Source organism: Camelus ferus, chromosome 22, assembly GCF_009834535.1.
Source record: "Camelus ferus isolate YT-003-E chromosome 22, BCGSAC_Cfer_1.0, whole genome shotgun sequence".
Taxonomy (NCBI): Eukaryota; Metazoa; Chordata; class Mammalia; order Artiodactyla; family Camelidae; genus Camelus; species Camelus ferus.
Window position 1 is genome coordinate 14,460,735 of NC_045717.1, and position 25,861 is coordinate 14,486,595.

Sequence of the window (25,861 nt, forward strand, 5' to 3'; positions counted from 1 at the left end):
TGAGGGAAAATTTCTTCCGTGAGCTGAGTAACTACCTCCCTCTCCAACCCCGGGGCTCGCTCGCTGCTGCCGCTGGGTCGAGCCTCCGGCGGGACGGAAGAGGCAGCCCCGGGGTGTGCGAGTTCTTCCCGGCTCCGGGCAGAGGAGCGAGGACGAGGTGGCGCGGAGACTGCGGGCGGCCCCGGGGCTCCCCCTCGTTTTGCCCGCCTTCTAGGGACTGCTAGGGCTTTGTGCGCGCCGAGGCACCGCCAGGTGTCCGTCCTCACCGCCCGCCCACCGCGGCCGGGGCCGAGGGGCCGGGGACGCCAGCGCCGCGCGGCGGGAGTGGGCGGCGAGCTCAGGCCTGCGAGGTAAGGAGGGGCGCGCGGAGGGGGCCGCACGTGCGCGCGCCTGTGCGCGTGCGCTGAGGGGGCGTGGGGGGCCGGCCGGGCGCGTCCCGCCCGGCCGCCCGCCCTTCCCGCACGCGGTCGCCGCGGGAGCGTCCCTCTCGCCCCGAGCACCCCCAGGCCCCAGCGTCCCATCACCCCGCATCCAAACCCCACCCTTCCTACCATAATTTCCCAGTGCAGCAGCAGACCTAAACCTGGAGAGACAGCACTGCCTTTCTGCTCCCCTCGCCCGCCCCCACCACCTCCTGCTATAAATAATCCGGACTCGCGGGTCAGGCACGTCACACGGCGAGAAACCGGGACCCCGAGGTTTTCTTCTCTGGGAATAGGGGGCATAGGGTGAGGAGGAGGAGAAAGAAATCGCCCGTGAGTAGTGAAGAAAAGCTTGCTCCTTGCCTCCTATGAAAGACCAAGCTTCATTTTATTCTTTTCTTTCTTTTCCTTATTTTTCCGTGTCTTTCTTATTCTCCACGCTACCTCCCCACTCCACTCCCGGCCCCAAATCCAACGCATTACTTAGCACTCCTCCCATTGGTTTCTTCCCTCCCCCCGCCTTCGACTCCTGCTCCCACTGTCCCCTACCCTCCCCCAGCCGCACAACCCCCACCTCCAGCACCCATCTCGCCCGAGGCAGGGGATGCCATGGAAATAAAGTTCAGACTCCTCTCTTTGCCGCTTGCCGAGACCAGAAGTGGGCTCCTGGGCACCCATCTTCCCCTAGCACTACACACCTGCTAGACCTTACATTCCTAATCTGGTTTTGCATATTTAAGAGAAGACACACACACACACACACACACACACCCAAACCCCACAACCCGCGAGGTGCAAAGCTGCCATCTGCAACTACCGAAACTTACCAGACGCTTTCGTTGTTTTTGCCTTAAAGAAAGAACAACAAAGATTTTACTCTGGCTTCCTCCTGTGGGGTGACTTTACTATATTATTCAAATACGTATATATTATAGATATATATGTTTTTTCTTTTTTCCCCTTTAATTTTTTTTTCCTTTAACAAGAAAATCTCGGTCCCAGGCAACCGCTGCTGCCCCTTTGATGTTTTGGTACGCCGTGCGCATGCGCCTCACATTAGAATTACTGCACTGGGCAGACTAAGTTGGATCTCCTCTCTTCAGTGAAACCCTCAATCCCATCCAAAACTAAAGGGATGTGGAGAGTCCGGAAAAAGGGCTACTTTGGGATTTGGTCATTCCCCTTAATAATCGCCGCTGTCTGTGCGCAGAGGTAAGTGTGTCTGTCGTTTCTTTTCCGTTTCTCACTTTGAAGGGCTCTGCCTGCATACCTCTGTGAGCAGGGATCTGTAGTGAGGATGAGATAGATGCTGAAGACGCTGTGCCTCCTGTCTTACTGATGCCTGTTTATTGTCTTTTCTCTCTTTAGTGTCAATGACCCTAGTAATATGTCGCTGGTTAAAGAGACGGTGGATAGACTCCTGAAAGGCTATGATATTCGGCTGAGACCAGATTTTGGAGGTAATGGAGTTCCCTTGGAAATAAGCTACAGCCCAAATGTCTTTTGAGCTTTGTGCGCTGTCTTCCCTCTCCCTCATTGTGGGTTGCATGTGGTGTTCTGAACGTGTCTCTGTGTTACCATATTGAGAAACGGACCCAAACTTAAGGCGGTTTGTCCCTATCCAGCACTTAGATGGTCTTTCAGAGAGGACACCCCCCCCACCCCACCCCCAGCTTGTATTGGTGACTGCTGTCCTTCAACTTCACTGCTTAAATCCTTTGCTTCACTGTCTTTGCCTTGTTGAGATACAAACCTCCTAAGTTTACTTAATGATGTGCCCAGTGAACCTGGCTTACTGAAGGCCATCGTGAACATTTTTGAGGACAAGATGTGCAGACTGTTGGTTGAGAAGTGGCATTAACCCCCTGTGCCCGCCTACTTTGGAAGAGTTCTGGCCGTGATTTAAAGTGGCTGGTGTCTGGATATTATCCAGTCCTGGAAGCCTCAGTGCAGGGGGCAGTGGAGGGTGGGGGAGGGTGCGGGGGTTTGGGGGAGGTGGGGGGGGGCAGGGACCTCTCTTGGTGCAGCCTTAGATACACTGATAAAATACCCATTTAATTTTGCTTTAGACTCTAACAAAGCTCAGAGGGTTAAAACCTGCACAGAGTGGGGGTGCGAAGAATGAGGAGGGGGTTTCAGTACAATATAAAATTCCCTGGGGCTCTCCTGATACCCAGAGCTTTTGTGAGTTGTGTGTTTTCTCACGCTGAGACATCTACATATGTAGACTAAGCTGGAATCCCTCACCCATCCGGACACGTGCTTGTCGGTTCAATAGAACATTTCCCAGAGGAGTACCTGTCACCCTTAAAAAAAAAAACAGAGTGAAGAATTTGAGGGTGAGCCGTGGGGAGGGATTTGGGACAGTGTCTCCCGTGCCCGGGACTACTTTTGCTAAGAAAGATTGAAGTTCTGAGAAATCACGTGGCTGGCCATTTTGGTTTGCAGGTCCCCCGGTGGCCGTGGGAATGAATATTGACATTGCCAGCATTGATATGGTTTCTGAAGTCAATATGGTGAGTATTGAGGTTTATGGCTGTGTCTCCGCAGACCTTCATTTGGGGACAGGAAGGAGAAAGGATCCAGTCGGTGGGGGTGGGGTGCGCGTGAGTATGTGTGTGAAGTGGCAGTGAGAGCAGGGGATTTTGCTTTGGAACCCACTGTCTTTGAGCTGGCTCTTTCTGGTCCCTGAGGCTTTTTCCAGCCTGGTTTGAAATCTTGGGACTTGGCATAGAGGGAATAAAATGCATTACACGTTCACGTGCAAAGCGCAGCCACATGCAGGAGAACCCCTGCAGAAGTCACATTTCCTATGGTTCAGTGGGAAACCTGCTTCATCAAGTGATTTTCTGGGTTTGGGGTGGCGTCTCGGAGGAGGGGCGAGGGAGGGTTTTGATTCGACATTTCACGGAGGCTATAACCTGCAAACTAAACTGTAGCAGAGAGGCCGAATAAACGATCCTGGGATTCTGAGGTCCACTTGTTGCTTTTGGAGATGGCCTCTTTATAGCTGATGGCAAACCACCTCCCTCCCCGCACCTCCATCCCCCACCCTCAATTACTCACCTGCTCCTTTAACCCCTCCTGCCTGCCAAAATGCATAAAATAAAAATTGGCCACACTGTTTTCAAAAAGCAGGCTCAGACCCATGTGTCATCTCTGGTCACTTCTGCAATGTTATTCACCGCATGTCCTAAGCTTGTGCAATTTATGGACAGCAGCACTCCTTAGTGGCTACCTCTTTGGACCTGGGGCAAGTGTTAAGAGAAAAAGCCTCCGTGTTCCCCTCCAGGGAACACTTGTGGGGGGTTTGCCTCATGCAGGAGCGCCCCCTGCTGCCCATGTTGGGGCACTGCAGACACATAAGACAATGACAAGTGTCCCAGATACCCCTGCTTACTGGGTCCATTTCTCCAGTGACTTTTCTCCTCTGTGTTTTTGAAGTTTTCACCTTGGGAAAAGTCTCTCTAGAAAGGCCACACTTGAATGTAAGATGCCAATATTACTTTCAATCCTGACAGCACACAGCACATTTTAGAGGATTGTATTATGGTGTGGTCCTGCCTAGAAATGGAATGCACTATTAAAGAAGAGGGTGTCGTGTGTAAAGTTTTATACAAAGCAGTTGTTAGCCTGCCTTCAGGACTTGAAAGTTAGGACATTTTTTAATTCACTCAAGAGAGCCAAATACTGGGTAGTGGACATGCTCTCAGCATTTCACAAACTTTCATCATCCCAGAATTCAAATATAGAGGAAGCTCGAATAACCAGCCCCGCCTCTTATAAAATGTCCAAAGATAGGTGATCATCTCGAGGTACCACGAGCTTATGAAACATCTTATGACTACTCCAGAGGACGTTCATCTATTTCAGTTATGTTTATAAATGACATCTACCTTATGTTTTAATTATTGGGAAAGTTTTTTATGATACAGGCTATAAACACAGCCTCAAGACACTATTGGATGATTCAGAACCACAGATTTCCCACACATTTTGAGACTCCTGTGTAGGTACAGAATATTTCTCTCCTGGGAAACTATTTAACTTCTCAGATATGCAAATACTCACTTCTGTGGGATTTTGGAGGGTTTTTTTTTTTGTCAGTTTATAGTTTGAATTTTATCATAAAAATGCAAAATGTCCTAATGTGGGTACCTGCTAAAGTCCCAGGTAGTTGAGTCTAAATTGTTTTGCTAAAAACAGTGATATGGAAATCAGGTGTGGTTCTGTGTGGCCTCTCTTTTGAATTTTGATTTATTTATGCTTTTTCTTCTGCTACATTTTATTTTGTCGCCTTCCTCTTCAGAGTGTCACGAAAATGGGATTTTATGGCAAAATTAAGAAATATTTAGAATCTAAGGAGATGATAAGATGATTGGACGTTGCTGCAATAGAACTATATCCCAAAATGGCTTAGAGCAGCAGTACTTTTTTCCTTCTTCTTAAGTTTTGTTCATTTTTCCCTGGTGTGCAGCATTTTGGAGAGGTATCAGAGCTGGACACAATGCCAAGACCTGCTAGTCAAAATATAGACCCAGCTAAGGCAAGGTGTTATCTCTTAAGGCTATTTACTGTTGCAGAAAAATCATGGGATGTTGAAAGTGCAAAATACAAATGTCAGGTTGTAAATAGGCCAGGACTGCAGCATTAATGATTAGAACCAAGTGTTAAAATTCCATGCTAGGCCCCCTTCTTAGCCTGCTGCTAACACACGTGGACTTGTCCAGACACAGCTTTACTTGTTGAAAAATTTAGCACTTATATGATTAACAACCATAGTGCTTTTAAATTAATCCTTCAAAGAAAAATTTTGTGATAGACGCCATTTTTAAAGTATATTTATTTGGTGTGAAGCAACAGGTGGGAAGTTCCATCACTGGTGTGTTAATAAAAGAAGACGTCTATGGCATTTTGCCCACTGTCGACAGGTCTAAATTGGTTGGGGTCTTTTGATTAGATTCAGTTGTGAAACAATCGTTGATTGATTATTTAAGTGAAAACTCAAAATTGATTAACACACATGCTTCTGCATTTGTATCCTTTGTGGCCTGCAGCCTCTGGCAATTGTAGCTTGCTTGCTTTTATAGTAGCCAGTCTTCCTTTGATGAACGGTAGGCATTAGGCCATTTAGGTTGTCACTGAGTCATTGGTACCGAAAGGAAAAAAGGCCCATGTCGATGCGGTGCTCCTGGTAAATGACAGTAATAGAATTGAATCCTAGTTGTGCTTCTGCTGCTCAGTCAACCTGAGGGAATTCACAGTCCGAGGGGGCTTGATGTCCTTGCCTGTTAAGAGGGAGTAGTAATCCCATTTCATGTATCTCAGGTGACTACCAGAATTAATAAAGTGATGCAGGTGGAAGTATTGGTGTTCCATCAATGCAGCGTGTGTAAAGGACTGGCTGTCACTAAGGAGACCCAGTGTCCATTCTAAGCCGCTGCCCTGAGCATTCTGGGGTCAGTAGCTTCCATTACATGATCTCAGTTTCCTTATGTTTGAAATCGGAGGGGCATGCCAAATTCACTTCCACCTCAAAGTTACACGTGTCTCTGGTTTGGTTTATGATGATAGCTCTATTGGGTACAAAGAAATTCCAGGAAAACTTGGAAATCCAACATAAGTGTAAGAAAAATGCGGAATTCCTCAATGGCATGCAGTTACATGATCTTAGGAAGGTAGTGATGGTATCTAATTGAGCCATGTGACTCAGGTGACTGCTGGCCTCATGGAAGATCTTTGGAAGAACATGATCTCAATTAGAATGTTCCTGAGCAGAAAGCTTGGCTGTAGAGCGAAGCATTTTTAGATGTCTTGGTTAAATTGGCAGGAATCTTTTTGTTAAGATTCTTTGATGAAAAGTGCATTTTAAGATCCAAAATTGGCTCTTGAGGATTAGGGACTGAAATAACTTTCTCTTCGTTTAAAGATTTCTCTTCATTTAAAGTTGTTTCTTCTTGAAACAACACATTTGCCAACCAACGAGTGAAGCAATATTTCACTTTGGAGGAAAGCATTCTAGTAAACACATACACAAATTACCTTCTTATGGAATGGCGAACGGAGAAAAGGGCTGCCTTTTTTTTTTTTTTTTAACCAGATGTTTTCTTGCATCACCAGCTGCACAGTTGAAAATTCAATTCGACACAAATATTGTTTAGCAGCTACTATGATCCAGCCATGTGTTAGGCCTTAGGGACAGAGCAGTGAGCAAGACTGATTTGTCTCCTGACCTTGGGAAACTTAATACCTAGGCGTTTGCTGTTGTTAATTCTACGTGGGGCCCTAGTATACTTATTTTTTAATATGAATTTTATTTCACACTGAGATTCTTTTTCTATTTTTAAACATTGTTTTGTGGGGGAGAGGAGGTAGTCAGGTCTATCTGTCTATCTATTTATTTTAATGGAGGTGCTGGGGATTGAACCCAGGACCTCATGCATGCTAAGCATGCGCTCTACCACTTACATTGTTTTTATGTTTAACATAAGTATTTTCTCTAAAACTTTTTCTGAGCAGCCAGTTGAGTACTTAGTGATCTGTATCTCCTTTGTCACTTGTTGGCTTCACCATTCATTTGTGATTTGATATTTCACATTGCCTGATATGTTCCATATTCTGTCTTCCTAATTCATGTGTATAAAATACATGCAGACAAGGTTATAGTCTCTCTCTCTCTGTGTGGTTTTGCTCTGTACACAGTGGTTGGTGGGATGTTTGACTCCTGGTGAATGCCACAGATACTGGGTGAACTCTTCATTTTCAGAGCAGTCATTTATTATTATTCACGAGTCATGGTACCATCTATGTGGAAAAACAGAGCATAGGAACTCTTTAGGTTACTATTTGGATCAACCAATGTAGAAAGAATCACAGTGTAGGAATATTAAGTCCTTTGAAATCAGAAATACACAGGGCGCATTGGGAATACAGAGTCCTGAGGTATTATGTAGAAGTTCCTAGGTGGAGATGGGGGTTAGAGGTCTGTGGATAAATATTCCAAGCAGGGGGAAAAAAAACAGGAGAATTGCGTGGGATTAGGGATTTGCAATGTGACTTTGAACGGCTGGCTTTGGGAGTGAGCGTGAGGAGGTGGTTAAGAGTTGATATTGAGATCACAGGTGGCGATCAGATGACAAAGACCATTTTTGTAGCCTGCTGAAGTTTAAATTTTGCTCCAAGGGCTGTGGGGTCCCATGGATGGAAGGATGTCCATAGAGGAATTGCTTGAATAGATTCCACTTCTGGAAGATGCTTTTCAAGTATGGAGGGTTAGCAAGACCTCAGGTTGAGAGATGAGATGGAAATCCACTGTAAAAGTCCAGAAAGAACTATGAACAGAGGCAGGGATGTAAAGGAGAGGATGCAAAATCAGGGCATGTACAAGGCAGAAACGACAGGACTTGGTGAATCCTAAGTTTCTGATGGTACCATTTATTGATACGGATGGAGAACACTGAAAGGGCAGCCAGGTTGGGAGTGGGGTGGGGAGTGGGGCGGGGAGTGAGGTGTGTGGGCAGATAGTGAGTTCACTTTGGGGAACATTGACTTTTTTCCACACATGGACTCTGTGGATGGAGACTAGAAAGTATAGGTCTAGAGCCAGGTAAGAAGTCATGACCAGAGAGATGAACTTGGACACTGTCAGAATATACGTGGTACTTAACTGTATGAGTGGATACAATAAATTATGTAGATTTTGGGGGGGTAGTAATTAGGTTTATTCACGTATTTTTAGAGGAGGTACTGGGGATTGAACTCAGTGCCTTGTGCATGCTAAGCATGCACGCTGCCACTTGAGCTATACCCTCCCCTAGAGTAGATGCAATTAAAAAGGGAAAGTGAGACGGCAGCTGAAAACGGAGACCTGGTGAGCACTGTAATTTAAGTGGTGGAATGTGGAACAGGAGCCCGCAAAGGAGATTAATTAAGCAGCTGAGTGGCAGTCAGGGAGCTCAGAGGAGAGCCTGCAGATAATAATGTCTTTGAAGCTGAGGCACAGGAGAGTTTAAAAAGGAAGGAAGTGGTCAGCTGCCTCACATGCCACAGCGATCCACTGAAGTACGTTCTGGAACCTGTCTCCCACGTGTACTAACAGGGGCGCATTGGTAAACGCAGCAAGATGAGTTTCAGTGGTTGAAGACAGCTCTTTTGAAAAGTGTGGATCTGGAGTGAAGTGGGGAGAGGGCAGTGGCTCCAAGCAGTCATATAGCATTTAGAGGAGAAGTTTCTGTTCGAAGGGAGTAGGTTGCAGATACAAAGCCGGAGGTAAGGTGGGGTGGGTGGGATGGGGAGTGGTGAAGCGGGTGAGAACACTCACTGACCCAGGCTTAATTCCCAGCAAACTATGCCTAGAAGCTGTCCTACCCAATTTTAGCAAGCGGTTATGTTGTCTCCTCCTTCCCTCTCTCTTCCCCCTGTCCTCCTCTTGTGCAGTGCCCAACATTTTCCACCATCATTACACTAATCTAAAACGTAATCCCAGTTACTGCTCATTGAGATCTTAACTTGGGTAGGTACCGTACTGATGTACATTGTCTCATCCAATCCTCCTATTAAAACAGTGGTATGGCTGCTACCCACCTGCTTACAAAACAGAAACTGAGGCCCAGAGAGTTTAAGTGACTTATTTAAAATCACACAGCTAGCAAATGACTGACTTCACATCCCTCAGTCTCAGCCATCTGGTTATACTGCACTTTTAGATGTAGCAAGTCCTCGTTTTTAAAAATCATTTTTATTCCTTAGGAGTCTGCTCTGTTGTTTGTTTTTATTTTTATTTTTGGAAACAGTGGGTGGATCAGATCAACTCATTCTCTAAAAGATGTTACTGTTACTCCTCACTCTACCTTGAAAAAATATTCTCATTTCAGGAACATGGTTTTTTTTTCAAATAAGTGCTTTATTTAATGTGTGTAGAATGTAAGATGTGGTTTCTGTCCTTGAGAAATTTATACTTTATATTACATCTGTTGAGCACAGTTTAAACCTAGCAATAAAGGAAGATTTATTTAAGATCCTGAAGAGTTGAGGATGTTTCTTGTATCATAATTTCTTTCATTATGAATGGTGTTGTTACGTTGTCTAATAATTTTTCTGTTGCTCTAGCAGAATGTCATAGAACCATGAAAGCCAATAATTGTCACAAAACGTGGGCTGATGAAGTTCAGGAGCTGTGAACCGTGTCAGTGGTTTTGGGCTATGGGTGGACACTTTGTGAAATGACCCTTTCCCTTTTTCTGTGTTTTATTTTTAAGACCTCATTTTCAATTGAATTTTTTTTTCCAATTGCGAATGCATTTTTGTGATTTCTGATAAACCACTCCTGCAAAGAATTCTTTTAAAGGTGGTTGAGTGTTGTTTCTTCTCTTCCCAGATCTTCACTCCCTCTACTCGGCACAGTATAAATGCGGTTCATTATAAAGATTACATCTCAATAATTACTTATTCATTTGTGTCTAAACAGTGGCGCCACATGATATGGGCAGTGTATGAATCTGTTTCTCTTGGTTAACTCTTAGGGCAGATCCTTTGCTGTTGCTTTGTAGGACTCTGAACAATGCAAGCTTGACTGTGGCATGAAATAAAGGTCTGACTGTGCACTTCCCCTGCAAGAGAAGGAAAGGGAGTGAGATCACTCAAGTTTCATATTTTAGAAGTACCTCAAAGTGTGCTTTAGTGTTCTCACTCCCACCTCATGGTTGAATGCTCTTGGGAATTTCTGTAAGAATGTAAATCAGAGAAAGTGTTTTTCTTAATGTTGTGGTGGGGAGTACTGACTCATTTCTGGGTGGGGCACTGGCTTGTTTTGTGATCGTGCATTGGTGATTGGCGCTCTTGGCATTTGGGGCCAGAGAATTCTTTGCTGTCATGTGCATTGCAAGATGTTTAGCAGCATCCCTGGCCTTTACCTACTGTATGCCAGAGGTCCCCCCGCAGTTGTGAAACCCAAAACTGCCTCCAGAAATTGGCAAATGTGCCCTGGGGGTTGAACGTGTCCCCAGCTGAGAACCCTTGATGATGCAGAGAATGGTGATGTGCTTTTGTCTCCAAGCAACTTGAGAAAAGAAGGAGATTTTCTCATGGAGTAATGGATTTTGGGCTCAATCACCATTTTCATTTATGTTTGGTGGTGCATGGTGACAAAACCAATTTAAAAATACCAACAAACATCAGAGGCAAAAATTATCCACATCCCCATCACATCATTACAACTGTGTTTTAGTTTGCCTATGTTGCCTCCTAGTTCTTATCTGTTTGCTTACCTATTCTTTACCCATTGTACTTTGTCATTTTGCAGAGAGAATGTTATAGTCTGCATTTTCACTCAACAGACCATCAATATTTTTATAGTTTTATGCTTTCTTAAAAAGAATACACACCTCTACTGCTACCAGGGTAAACTGGCGTGTCTTTTTCTATGCCTCTTGGTGATCTTATAAACATGAGTATGCTGGCACTTTGTTTTACTCTTTTTTTTTTCAAAAGGGAATTTTAAAATATATTTTAGAGATTATTAGTCATAATTTTAGCTTTAGACTGTTTGAAAATAAACATTTATTTTTACTTATGCACTATTAACAGTAGAAGTCATATATAAGGTAAATAACTGGGTTTAAATAGCCTATAAATGGAAACTTTTAAAACTTTGCATATCAATTTGACTCATATTTACACAGCTGCTTTTCACTCTGTTTCTATCTTGATATTACTCAGTTTTTCCAAAATCAACTTACATTTTTGGATGACATAAAAATAAGTTGAAATGGACAGTTAAAAGAGGAATAAAAAAGTAGAAAGTGATGAGTTTTTAAAAGGTACAAACACAAGTTCTATGTGTTGCTTCCAATTGTGCATTTCATTTGCAAAATACGTATTTTATTAAACAAGGAGAGATGTGGGCTTATATGATTCTGTCCCTATTTATGTGGAAAAATATGGACGTGTCTTTAATCCACTGACCCTTGCTGGTGCTCATTTTGTAAACATTCTAGTGGCATTTTTTATTGCCAAGTCTCATTTTCCTTGCTCTGTCGTTTGGCACCTACTGCCCGCTTACCTGCCAAGAGGCCTTAACTTAGAAGTAATTGTTCTGGCAATTGAAGATGAAATAACTTTTTTCCTTACACAAGAGCAACAATTAATGAAGTTTTTAAGGTGAAATCTACATGTATCTTAGAAAAGAGATCCACGAATAAGCCATGGAAAAGTATCAGAGATTTTGAGGTGTGTGAACGCAGGGACAGTGTCCGTCTGTGTCCCCAGTGCCTTGCACACGCCCGACAGTTAGTAGGAGCTCCACAAATAAGGGGCGAATGGAGTTGTCGGAGGGGCAGTGGAAGGACTGCCCTGCGTCAGGCTCCCAGGAAGCATTTATTGCGGGCTGCTTCACCGGCACCACACCAGCGAGGCTGTTTTGTGGAAGGGCATGAAATAGTTCTTCCACTGGACCTAAGACTCACTCTCAAGTCGAGCAAGATTAATCTTAATTGCCTGAAGGGGGAGGTGAGGGCTGAGGGTGAGAAGAGTGTCCCAGATGGTGTGAGGAAAGGCTGGCGTATCTTTGTGGTGGAAGAATCAAAATAAAAGGTGGAGATCTAAGTTTTTACAGTGGTCCTCAGACTTTACTGTGCAGCAGAATCCTCAGGGTCTTATATTCATGTTAGTATTTGAAGGACTTATGACCAGAGTCTGATTCAGTAAGTCTGGGATGGAGTTCAGAAATCTGCTTGTTTAAAAGCTCTCTATTCCATTTTTTAAAAAAAGGGGGAAAGGGGAGGATAATATAGCTCAGTGGTAAAGCACATGCTTATTAGCAGGGAGGAGATCCTGTGTTCCATCCCCAGGACCTCCATTAAAAAATAAAAATAAATGAAAGCTGTCTATTTGACTGATACAGGTATTATCTTGGGGCCACTGTTTGAGGAATATTGGTTTTATCGTGAAGGTGGAAGCTAATACAATCACTAATCAAGGAATCTGACCACAGACTGTCCTCTAGTATTAATATGGGTTTTGGGGACAATAAAGATCCAAGTGGTCAGAGTAGGTGGGATTTGGAGAAGACCTCAGGGAAGAGGGAGAGTTGGATTAAGCAAGAAGGATCCGTGCCACACGAATGGATGGAAGATAAGAACAGTCCTGTGGGAGAGTCAGTGGGGGTGGAGACAGTACGGAGAAAGGCATTGCATATTAGCGACAATAATACTGCAAAAATCAAAATTCAGACCTGCAGACAATATTTCACTTTAATGTTCACCAAAATCCAGTGACCTAGGTCACCCTATTTTTTATCCTCTTTTAAAAATGTAGAAAGAAGGACGAGAGGGATTGTATGATTTCTAAGACTGCATAGCTCATATAACTGGGTAGGCACGGCAGGGTGCCTAGTAGGGCAGGACTGTGTCTGGTGGAGCTGAGTTGCATAAGACCTTGACAGCTGGGCAGAGGAGATGCTGCAGTGTCTTGAGTAGGAGCTATGACATGATGAGAGAGTCTTAAGCACCTTCACAAAAAACCAAGGCAGGGGGCGTTTACTAAGTGTAAGTGTCAGAGAGTTGAAAAACAACCATCCAGGTTGGATTTTTATGTTGACAAAATACCCTTTGGAACCTCCACACTGATTTTTTTTTTTTTGACACAAATGATGAAAATAATCATAAATCTGTATTAAAAAGGTTGTGAAATGAGGGGAGGGATGAGCACCTAGGGCAGTGTTTGATGCTAAGAATAAGTAATACTTGCATTGGTTATTTAGTTTTAAGATACCTGAAGAGATCAGAAATACTGAAATTTTAATATATATATTTTAGGATAAATATGGTATGAGTATTCCTTCCTGTTTAGGAAGATAGCTATTTGTTTCGTGGTTCTAGTAGTAAGGTACACTTAACGTGTAGGAAGAATGCCACTGAAATAGCTTCCTACAAATTATTTACGGCTGCCTAATTATAATTCTTGAAGTATATGCTTAAATTTAAGGTCTCAGTGATTAAACGTCTTGATGTTGCTCTTCTACATACAGATCAGTAACTTAGTGCCTAATTGGTTCAAGACCATTGAATCAAAATTTAAAAAAAAAATGTTTATCTGCTGACTTTCACATGTCTCTCTTTTGATTAAATAAGTCATATGTAAAAGTCACTTTTTACTCTGCTATTTAATTATTTTAGGTTGAAATGATGGTTGCACCATGAGAGTTTAACCTCACACTACTTGACTTGCTCAGTAAATGAGTATCTGTTTATTTATGGTCCAATATGTAATGTTTGTTATAAAACATACCCCAAATTAGAGATTTAAAGAATATTTGATAAAAATATATATAAAGTTATAATTTTTTTATCTCATACTTAAACCTTGATCCCTGTGAACATGAGAATATAGTGAATAATAATGGAAAATTAAAGCCTGTTCTGTCCTGCATTTTATTTTGTTAATGGGAAATATTGGATGGTAGGGCTTATAATATAGATAATTCAAAGGTGACTGTTGCCCCGTTTATTCCTACCTTGGAACGTCTAAAGCACCAACATGGGAAAAATAACTTTTTCTGGAGTGTGCCACTCATCCCTTCCAGGAGGGAGCATTTGTTTTAAAATAATTACTGAATCTTCCCGCTTCCTAGGATTGACCAAGGACTCTATTTAACTGAATTGACCAAGGACTCTATAAACAGCTGGCTTTAAAAAAATATGTATACAAAGATCATCTTTAAATATTGTTCATTTTTGTGAGAGTGTTGACATCTTACTGACTATAAATCTTTCAAAAAAGTTTTAAATATTCATCTTAAATGATTTATAGACCATTTTAAAGAATATCATAAAATAAGCAGAAATGTTAAAAAAGTTTTAGATATAAGTGAGTAAGGGCCTTGCAAAATCAAATTACCATTCTGTGTTTTAGGGTGCTCTAAAAAATGAAATTTAGGTACCTTTTCTGTTTGTTTTCTTTGACCTACGGACAAAGAAATTTCAAGACTTATTTTGTAAATACTTATTTCTGGTTTTTATTTTTTCCAAATGAGTGTTTGAGTTAATAGACTGAACACTCTTGAAGTGTTCTCTGATCAGTCAGCTGTGTGAACCGTTCCTCTGGCAAGCACTGTTAAGCCAACACTTTCTTTCGACATTGATGGGGCTGATCTGCTAGGCTGTGTAAATTTGCATCTGGCTTCTGTGTTGGAAGAATGCTCATAAGTGTTTACTTGAATCACAGCAGTATGCCTCTGTGGCAAACGATTTTTCTAACAGAATTCATTAGAGAATGATACCTTTGTTATTCTGAAAGTCCTGATATTTTAAGTACTTGCCAAGTTTACAGACGAAAAGATCTGTAGAATTATAGACAACATGGAAAACAAAAAATTTATTTCCTTTGGACTTATTAGTTGCTTTATTTTAGACTTCAGGTTTTGGAGGCCAATTTTCTATCTATTTAATGAGCCAGTTTTGAGAACCACATTTTAAAATGGCTTTATCTTGTTATTTTTCCAAACTGACTGTGATCGTCATCATCACGGAGACCATTTAGGTGGAAATTTGTTGTAATGGAACTTTCTTTACTTAGGATGCTTTAGTCAAAGTGGCAAAGGTTATAAATGTGCTCTGGTTGTAAAATTCCCAGATTTGGATAAAATACCTCCTAAGTGTTTATGTTCTCATTAAAAAAAAAAAAAACCCACAGTTCTAGAGCTCTGGGCTTCCGGTTCTGTTGTTGTTTCAGTGCACAGTGCCATCATGGCAGGAGCACAACCCGGTGAAATTAAATGCTGCTTGCGCTGCTGGGCTTTAAAGAGAGAAAGAAAAACAAAGTGAGACCCAGAGAGGGAGATGGAAAGAAAGATAAGACATAGGAGGTTCTTGTCCTTGAGGAGGTTGTAATGTGTCTTCAGTAGTTGGGAAATAGCAGAAAGCCTTTTTTTTTTTTTTTTAATCAAGTATCTGGGTTTTTTGTTTAGTATAAATGAATATCATATAAAATACGCAAAAAGGATTTGCCATATAAGACTGTGTATATAGTCAGGGACTGTCCTTTTGAATTTATATGAATGGAATCAACAATATCAAAGCGCATGTGGATTCTCTTTGTTCTTTTAAGCATTTGATAGTTTGTAAACAAATGCTTTTAAAAAGGTCAGTGGAAAACAGGATTTGAAAAATTGCATTGCACCTTCGACATGTAACTGGGGTGTACTTTATTATGATTAATGACACTGCTAAGAATCACTACCATTTATTGAGATATTTTTACGAAATGAAATGGAATTTTTCAATGACTTACCATTTACTTCTCTAAAGCCTCGATGAAATAAGATGTATTACCACATTTTACAGATGGGTAAACTGAGGGTTAGAAGATTTATGTTAGAACTAAGACAATATAGCCCTCCCTTATTTTATAGCAAGGAAGTGCTGGAACTGTAATTAGAGCCCTATCTGTCTCCTATCCCATTTATTTTGTGTTTTTCTCAAGTTAAAGGAAGGAGAAATTTAAAAACTTGAATGGACCGGCCTCCTTTGTAATCTCACAGAGTAATTGTTAATTCTAGTTTCCCAGATGACTTTTGGGAAACTTACAAAAGTCAAACAAATAGAACATATAGGAAAATCTATAATATGCAAAAACAGCCTACATCATTTAGAAATCAATTAGTAATTACCAGTGTTTTGGCATCATTAGGGCTTGTGGATAAACTGAAGATTATGATTTACTTTTTTTCTTGGGTTTGTGGATAAATTGAAGATTATAATTTACTTTTTCTTGGTTATAAATCACCTTTTGCCACTAGGGAATGAATTCAATTCTGGCTCAAAACAGAAATCTGCTCTGAATAAAATGTATATAGTAATCCTGAGAATTAAGAGCAAAATTAGATTTTATGAGAGATTTTGAGAACCAAGGAAATATCAGCCCTTCATATCTTACTTGTTCTTTTAATGAGGTAGAACATATTTCAGAATACTCAGCAAAATGATGATTAGTATTTGTTTGAAATAAAAATTGTGATGCATTTCAAGGTCAATTCAAAAGGCTTGAGTTTGAATACATTTGTGATCCTCAAGGTTGGGAAAAATATGTGGCTTAATGAAAATGTTTCTCTTCTCTTTTTTTCTATTTAATCAAGTATACAATTGAATTGATAAAAATTATGAATCAAATTAGGCCAGCTATATCATATATGTCTAAAAACAATATGTATGACTATGAATATACAAACAAATATAATTTAAAAATAATTACTCAGTTCTGTATTTCTTTTGAATGCAAGCAATCCTTGGACTAAAATATGCCATTGAATTTTTTTTTGAGATTATTTCTATTAGTTATTGTGAAAGGTCAGTATTTACATCAGAAGCAGGGACTGAGAAGTTCTGGATTTGTCCTGAATTTGTCACTGATGATAAGACTTTGTAAAAATTTCTTAACTTCCAGTCCAGAGTTTCTATATTTGAAAATTAAGGCAATTAAAGGAGAGAGAAGGTAACTGCCAGCTGTTTGTTATGTTTGCTTTGTAAAAGCAGGTAAATTTGTCATGTAATTTTCTCAAGCGTCTGCAGTTTTTAAATCTGAATTGCTTTTATTACTTATTTCTATCCATTATAGGAAAGTAGGTAATAAACTATAATAAAAAGCAAAGGTCTCTATTAATATCATCACTCATATATATACACTGTCAGCAAAATGATCACTAAACCTTCAGTTTCCTTGGGAATTCACATGCATGTACATGAAATAGATAGTATCATACATTAAGTTTTATAATATGATTTCTGCACATTTTGTGAACATCTTTTGATGCCATCTAAAATTTTTCTACAACATAATATCCAATGGTTGCATAGAATTTCATTGTATGGCTGCACCATGTTTATTAAATCAATCCTCTCTTGATGGACATTATGATTATTTGGGGGGAGGTTTTAATATTATGAGTGAAACTCTATTGAGCCATCCTGTATATTCATATTTGATGCAATTGTAAAGTTTTCCCCCTAAATTCTTAGAAGTGGGATTACTGGACCCCAGAGCTGGTCCATTTTATATATTGATACCTATTACAAAGCTATACTTCCTCTGAAAAACTGCTAATTTGGCAAGTTAAAAATAACGCCAAAATAATAGTGTTGTGGTTGTAACGGCACTGAAATTTACTGAGGAATTTGGAAGGAAATTTACTTCTTAAAGTATTGTTTCTTCCCATCGAAGAGCATACTATGTCTCATCTCTTATACAGATTCTTTTATGTCTTTCTGTAAAATTTTACAGTTTTCTTTGTGTAAGTCTTGCAGATTTCTTGTTCAGTTTATTCCCATAGGCCCTACATAATTCTTGTTAAATTCAGTACTTCATAATTTTTATGGTTATTGTGAATGGGATTTTTATATCCAATGATTATTTTTGATTCCTGGCCAAAAGAACAAACGCATATAACCATCCTAGCAGGGGTGTCTTTTAATTTTATAACTCAAGAGTACCATTTCCATTTCAATTTGTGCATGAGGTGCCTTGGATGTTCCTAGCATATTCAAAATGTATATGCAGAAACATTGTGCATTTTTGGCAGTTTGTTATATGTCCAATTAATGTAAACATTTAAAAAATGGTTGTTTTATTTCGGCTTCAGTCTTCTACATAGGATTCATTTACTTTGATCTGTAGAAGCAACACAAATTACCGCGGAGGGCATAGTCTTAAAGGTTTCTTTTCTTCCTTTAACCTTATTGAGTAAAGTTTAGATTTAAAGCAATAAACTCTGCTTAATATATTCCGTTTTTTATTTTGAACATAATAACTTTATGAAAATAAGAATTTTTGGGGGATGTAGTAAGCCAAATTAACATCTAAATTCTGGTATATATTACATGAAGTGTGGTTGACTTAATGACAGATAATTGAAGAGGGGCTATTCCATGTTGAGAACAGTTTTAACACCAGAAAATAATACAGCATAGCTGATACAGTGTGCATGACTGTTGCCACAAATACCTGTTTCAGAGTGAAGAGTTTGCTAGGTTTAATACTACATCTGATGATGGCTTATCCACAGACTCGATGAGCAAAATTTGAGAACTATAAAAGCATTTGCATTATGGCAAATTCTAAATTATGATTGGTTTGACTGTTTTAAATACACTGACTTGTCAATCTGTACAATTGTAATGATCAGTCTTCAGCTAGAATAGTTCAGTTGTGCATGAAATTGAGATTTCTAGAAAATATCTCAATGTCTGTTACAAGTTTGGAGAAAACATACCATATACATTTTGCTAGATTTAGTGACTCCTTAGCTGAATTGTAACTTTTGTGTTGGTTAAGTCAGGCGTGCCATTTGAGAAAAAGCAAAAGCTCAGAAGTTGTAGGAGAAAAGAACTCTTATAAACTAGCCTCACATTGTCAGTAGTATGTAGTGTTTGGCTGTCACACACAGACATACGCACATATATGCATACATACGAAATATAAAACTGAGGATGAAATGGCTATTTTTTTCTAAGTAATTATTTATTACTTATCACCAAGTGTCCACTTATCAGGTTGAACATTTTAATACTGGTAAACTTAAGTTCGATGCAATGAATAGACTGGGATAAAATATGAACTAGCAGTGCCACCTACATCAGCTTGAAAAGACCGTACATCCTTGGGCAGGAAGATGTGCTTCCTGTGACTCAGTGTAGGCAATCTAAAATAAAGCTGGAGTTCCATGCTATTTTGCATGAGTTTACTGAATATATATTTTCCTGTGCAAAGTGAAATGTCCGTATTAGGTGGATCTTTTTGTATTAAAGTATTGCTGTGCTACACTTCAATAAATTCAGACTTGACTGATGTATCAAGAGAGGTTAGATCTTTTGACAACTGTCCCTAAGTTTTGTATATTTTAATAAAAAAAATATAGTACTATCATAAAAAGAATATTTCTTACAGCACAATTGAAAGGGAATACAGATTTATTTCCCTTCTTAAAAGATAATTATGAAATTTTATCTTTAAAGAAACACTTCAGAATATTTTTAAACTGGATTTTAATAAGACATGCATTTGACGATGGTGCTTTTTTTTTTTGGCTAGTGTTGGCAAAAAATATTGATATTTTAGAGCAGAAGTAAACCACATATGGCTGAGTGCCTATGTTTAAGAATAAGCTTTTATTGGAACATAGACATGCCCATCTGGTTATGTATTACCCCTGTCTACCTTTGCACTCTAAAGACAGTTGAGTAGTTACAACAGAAACCATGTGGCCTGCAAAGGCCAAAATATTTACTGTGGGGTCAGTACAGAAAAAAAAAATTTTTTTCTGCTGTTTGTTTTGGAACAATAAGTTCCAAATGCTATGGATATAAACCAGTAGAAGATGTAACATATGAAATTCCATCTCACTACTTGGTTTTCCTGCTTGTATATCTGTTAGGACTTTACTTGAAAAAGGAATGTTCAAAAAAAAAAAAAAAAAAGAATGTGTTAAAGGTGTGCCTTCATGGAGAAATACATTTTACTAAAGCATAATAAGGAAAACATTTTGAGTATTAAGACTGAAATAATTATGGAAAATACTGTGAGGCTCTTTGTCTCGTATTAATTATCTCAGATGTGCTTTTCAACTGTCAAAGATAGTTTTTAAAAAGAGTGATAGCAACTATGTTCAGGTTTGTTTTGTAGCAAATTATGAAGTTTTATGAACTAATAACATACGGATGCTTTTGAGATTGATATAAGAATTCGAATCAAGAAAATCTTTTCGACTCTGGTCTTTGAAAAATTTGAGAAATAATACCATAGTGATGCTTCATGAGGTCAGGGCTTTGTCTGTTCTCTTTTTCCTTTTTTTCTTCTTCTTTTTTTTTTAAATTGAAGTATAGTCGATTTGCAGTGTTGTGTTAGTTTCCGGTTTATGGCACAGTTTTCTTGATTATTCCAGTGACAGCCAGGTCTAGCTCAAGAAGGTTCTGACTCATGGAAGTTACATAAGAAATGAATTCAACTCATGTTAGAATAACCTAAAATTCCTTCTGTTAATTCTTCTTGCCCTTAAGAAGTTGCAGTGCAGCAAAATCATTGTTTTGTTCCGAAGTCTTTATCTTTGCTTACATTCAACCTGCAATTTTTATTCAAGGGTATTTTCGCTGATTTTTCAGAATTTGCTTTTGGAGGTGGTTGTACAGCATGGTCACAGTAGTCCCACAGTTACGTCAGGGTCTGCATGTCAGTGAAGATGACTGTAGGACACACAGAATTCTTCAAAGAGTGCTCCCCAACCTGGCATCTTCAAGGCAGACAGCATTCACTCCTGCAGTTTGTATACTGGAATCATAGCTAGGATTAAAAACCAAAGAGCAGAGACCAGCAGGAGTACCAGATTGTACATAAAGCCAGGTATGAACGTTGCGAATTAACACTTAATAAATATACCATAATATTACATGTAAGGTGAGCAGGAAAAGTAACAGTGAATTAATTTCTCCTATCAGACAAATAAAGCCAAGTTTTAACCTCATTCCTGGAACATCATTATTAATACTGTCTTTGAAGTCGGTTGAAATGTATTTAAAGAACAGAATGAAACACAATCTGGTTTTTATTGCTTGATTGGAACTAAATGCATTTGGTTGTTACTTCTCCAACTGGTAGCAATGTAGTTTTCTTTCCTAAAACTGACGAAAGCAGGTTTACTCGTGAAAATTGATGGGGTGTCTGTTTCACTTCGATGTTTTTATAAACCCCGGCGGCATTTTGTAATAGTTGAAAATCCAGAATCTAGAATTTTGGTCTTCTAATAATGAGCTGTGTAACATGGTCCAAATTACTTAATTCGTTAAGCTGTCCATTTTCTCATCTATGGAGTAGGAGTAGTAATAATATTAGCCTTAAAATATTAATTAAATTATTCTAAAAATTAAATTATTTAATATACACTGAAGGCTTAGTAAAGTTCTTTGCACATAATAAATCTTGATAAATAATATCTATTAATGTTACACACACGTAAATTTAATTTTGTCTGACGCCACAAGACCTCTGACATATTTGTGATTTCAATTTGTACAGAATGGACAGCAAACCAAGGGTAATGCTATCTTTAAGATAATTCTTTGACCACGATAATTCAGTTGTCAAAGAAGCTGTGTGGTAGAAAGGAATTCCAGGGCACTAGGCTGTATTCTAAAGCTGATCACCTACCCTCTGGTGTGTGATCTCAAGTAAGTAATTTTTTCCTCCTCTCTGGACCAGAGTTACATGTCTCTTTGGGAGAGTGGGGAAGGATTGGGTTACTATATCCTTCCAGCTCTGAAATCCTGAAAATTCTGAGTCTAAAAAATTAAAAAAAAAAAAATTTAAAAAAAATTTTAATTGTTAAATTTGCAACCAAAGTTGGAAAGAACTATTAAAAAAAAAAAAAAAAAAAAAAAAAAAAAGAAGGAATTGCTTGTTAGGCCAGAAAAGAGCCGACAAATAGTAGTTGTATTGTTTCTCAGGAAGTGTGCTTCTTTCCCACTGAATGTTTTGCAGTTGTTTTGCAGAAAGAAAACTACTCCTGTAAAGAACTGAGAGTAGAGCTGGCGCTTTGCTTAAGTCTGTAGACCTTTGTGGGCAGAACCCTCCCAAGGTGTTCTGTCTGCAGGAGGAGGTAGTATTTCTGTGAGCTAGTATTTCTGTATGCTATTATCTGTTCCCTTTTCTGAGAAGAATGTTATGGAGGAGCTAAAATGTAAAGCAAAACGCCAGCTCTCCTCTCAGTTCTTTACAGGAGTAGTTTTCTTTCTGAATCCAATGTGTCTAGCCTTAGAAGTGTGATAACACCTCGGAGGCTGCTAAATGTACATACAAGTCAACAAGAGCTTCGTCTTCCAGAGACAAAGATCAGAGGCTCGTATATAGAAAATGACACCCTTCTTTTTGGAAATAGCATGGGATTTCACCTTGGGAAATGCCAGTGCCCTTTACAGCATGACTTTGTAGCTTCCCTTTGCCTTCTGTGACAGAGGACGAGAAAAGAACAAATTGTACGCTTAGTAGTGCTGGAAAGACAACTCAGTCTTCTCCGATACATTTGGAAGTCGTTGTCAGGGTCGTTCTCAGAGTGTGAAAAATTAGAAAATAAAACACCTATGTTTGGAATGCACGTCCCTACCTACCTTCAAAGGTTGATTTACTTGCTTTGCCAAGGCAGAAATCTATGACTTTCACATCACAGAGTTGCTCGGATCTCAACACCCATAGTTTGATTTAGATACGGTCTTTCAATTTTATTTTTAATTAAATGTGTGCCACCAAGGCTCTTTCCTGGTTGAGTATAAGTAGTTAGAACAATGATAATACCAATACTAACATTCCGCATTTGAGGATTTTTAGAAGCACTTGAATGTAACCTACCTCATTTGATCCTCCCATCATTTCTGTGGGGTGGACATAACATGTGTTTGTGTATCTTTCCTTCCCTCCCTCTCTCTTTCTTTCTCTTTTTGAAAAAAATCCAGAGTTGCTAAGTGACTTAGTAAAACTTACTCATATAGTTAACTAAATAGCAGAGTTTGAGGTAGAATCTTGATTTTATAGACTCAAATCCAGCATTCTACATACTAATTTAGGAAGCAAGTTAGTACGAATGTATGTATGTATATGCATCACTGGGACATGGTGCTGTGTACCAGAAATTGACACATTGTAACTGAGGGTACTTCAAAAAAAAAAATAATGATAATAATGATTAAAAAAAAGAAGCAGGTTAGTGGAAGTAGAATCAAGGAAAAGATTTGTTAAGGTATTAAGAAAGAGTGATGGAGGGTTTGATGACCAGGGTTAAGGTACTTGGAGCAGGCACCAAATACATTCCTTTAAAAAGCCGATAAACCTAATAGTTAATCCAAAAGGAGCAGCTTGAATTTGCTAAGCATCGTTTGATTTTAATGCCTTGAGTAATCTCGGGAAACCGCTAAAACCAATGGTCCTCCAGCTTTTCTGTCCCCATGAGATTTGCCTAGCTTTGAAGGATTGGCACACTTAATCAAGCATCATAAATCATAGATGTTTCTAGTTACAACCAACAGAGCCGATCTCTTGCAGACAACCCCCCCAAAATCAGTGAATATGATTTGTCATACCTGTTTTCTGAGGCAGTGTATTGCATTGGTTATTGTTTGGCAAGTTTTATTGATCGTTGAGGTCTAATGTGGCAAGCTGTGATGAGTTTAGCCATGCTCCCTTTTTTGTTCATTTCTCAGAGGCAAATATGCTTTATCCATGGTCCTAGAGCCCATACAAAACAACAGAGCTTCTCCCCTGGCACTAGCCAGGGTACCAACTATGATAGGATGTATGCATTCCTGTGAGTGGTTTCATAGTCCATGGTCTGGACACGGATGGACTGCATTAACATCTCAAGCGTGTATAAACTTAGGCAAGTTACTAGTTCCTGAGCCTCAGTTTCCTCATCTGTACAGTAAAGTAAGTGTCCTCCTAGAGTTATCACCAATTAGATATGATGGTCTTCAACTTTCTTAGGATACTTCCCGGGTGAAGAAAGCATTCAGCATTCATTAAAAATCAGCTTTAATACATACGAATGTTGGCGATCACAGTATGCCAAAAAAAGAGGGACACTCTTCCCAAAGCAGCTAGGGGAAAAAGAGATGAGATAGTGTGCAGCTGGTAACTGAATATTAAGAATTTGAACAGACTAAAATAAGGAAAAGAGTCTTTTCATTTTGTAACTCCAGAGTTACATAAAGACTTGTTCTTTGTTAAATTAAACCATGCAAATAAAAGTTAGCAAAGCAAAAAGGCATCTTACAAGTTCACCATGTCCCAATCTCCCGATTTTATGATGAAAGAGCTGAGTATCAGTTAGGTAAGCGTTCAAGGTCATAGGTGACTCCAGACAAGTAATCTGACATCCAGCTCTCATAAGCTTCTCCTCCCTGCATACTCTTAGAAACAGCTGCAGAAATACTTCCTAATTATACAGCTCACAAAATCTCGTGGCCAGGTGGGAGGCTTGGTTATTTTTTTTAAGTTGTGGGGAAGTTTTTTCTCTTACCCTGAATGTCCTTATATTGCACTCGATGGTAAATTATCCTAAAAGCAATTCGCTAAGGCCTATTTTCTGCTCCATTTTAATGCAAAAGCTAACATCAATACTGGCTAAAGAGGGAAAAAACAACATTGGAAAAAAGAACTATAAAAAGGAAATAAGATTATGGTATTAGATGCCATTTAAAAAAATCAAATGTATTTTCTGTTCCACTTTGACCTTGCTTTTGCTTGTTGGAAAGATTTCTTTGACTTAACTTTTGTATCACAAGATTTGCAGATTTAGAGAACAAAAAGTGCAGAATGACTTGCAAAATTTTATCTTTCCTCACCTTTGTGCACTTCCAAATCATTTGTCTTCTTCAATTGAGATATTATTTTTTTAAATTTTAGTTTCCCATAAAAATGTTACTGGGACTTTTCTGAATTTAACCCTGTTCTTTTAATCTGCATTTCCTTTAGTAATGATGACCCATTGATTGATTGTCTTTGTGCTTTATTTTATTGATGCCTCAATCTTTGACAGGACTTACAGCTAACAAAATTATTTTTTAGCTACTTTTGTTGCATCTCCAAGGTTTCAGCATGAGGCTCCATTGATTCCCCCCCCACTTCATCAGTAGAGATGGGGTGTCCACTCTTAGTGGTAGAATGATTCTCAGAAGGGTGGGTACCCAGAAGAGATATCATAAAGCCTTCGGTGTAAATTCATGGGTGTGTTTCTAAAAAGAAAAAGTGTACCTGTTCAAAAAAGGGTGGTGTCTTAGTGTAGACCAAATATAATCACTGTACTTCAAGAAAGCAATTTAGAAATTGGAAGGTAATTGAAATGAAGGTATGGTGAGTGCACTCTGTTGGTCTGTATGTGTGCACGGATCAATTTGTAGTCTCTTTTTAAAATGTTACCAGTTCATCTGTGGCTCGTGGTCTCCAGAAGGAAACCTCTGACCTGTCTATTCACCTGTTTTCTAGTATGTGCTAAAAGGTCACAGCAGCTTTCAGAATAGTGACATCTGAACTTAACCTTTCTTTGCAGACTCTGAAATGGCCGTCTGAGCATGTTCCTTACCACTTCACAAGTTCTGCCCTGAAGCTGCATACGGTTCTTTGTTAACCTTTATAAAACTCAGAGTTCGTTGTTTCTGGGTTGGTGTCTAAGAAAACCACCACGACTGTTTTCCACAGTGATTTGTTTCAAGAGTTAATAAATTCCACCTGGAACTAGGTTTTGATACTGGAACTTAGATCAATAGCTTGCGTTATAGGTATGACGCAAAGAATTCTGGTTTAGTTTATAAGTAGTAGTTGGTAATATGTCTTTTATTACATATCTTCTCAAAATACCCAGGGACTTTATCAGTGTCTCCCTTTTTTTTTTTTTATTACCCTGCATGAATCAGAAC

The 25,861-nt window shown here is 39.3% G+C and overlaps 1 protein-coding gene across 1 annotated transcript in view; it reads left to right on the forward strand.

The window, feature by feature from the left end:
• The first annotated feature begins 420 nt into the window (after positions 1-420).
• GABRB2 (gamma-aminobutyric acid type A receptor subunit beta2) overlaps positions 421-25,861 on the forward strand; it is a 206,778-nt gene continuing 181,337 nt past the window's right edge. Inside the window, 4 exon segments of the mRNA XM_032465143.1 lie at positions 421-755; positions 1,425-1,634; positions 1,791-1,882; positions 2,871-2,938. Of these exon segments, the coding sequence (XP_032321034.1) occupies positions 1,558-1,634; positions 1,791-1,882; positions 2,871-2,938 (237 nt within the window). The 5' untranslated portion in view covers positions 421-755; positions 1,425-1,557.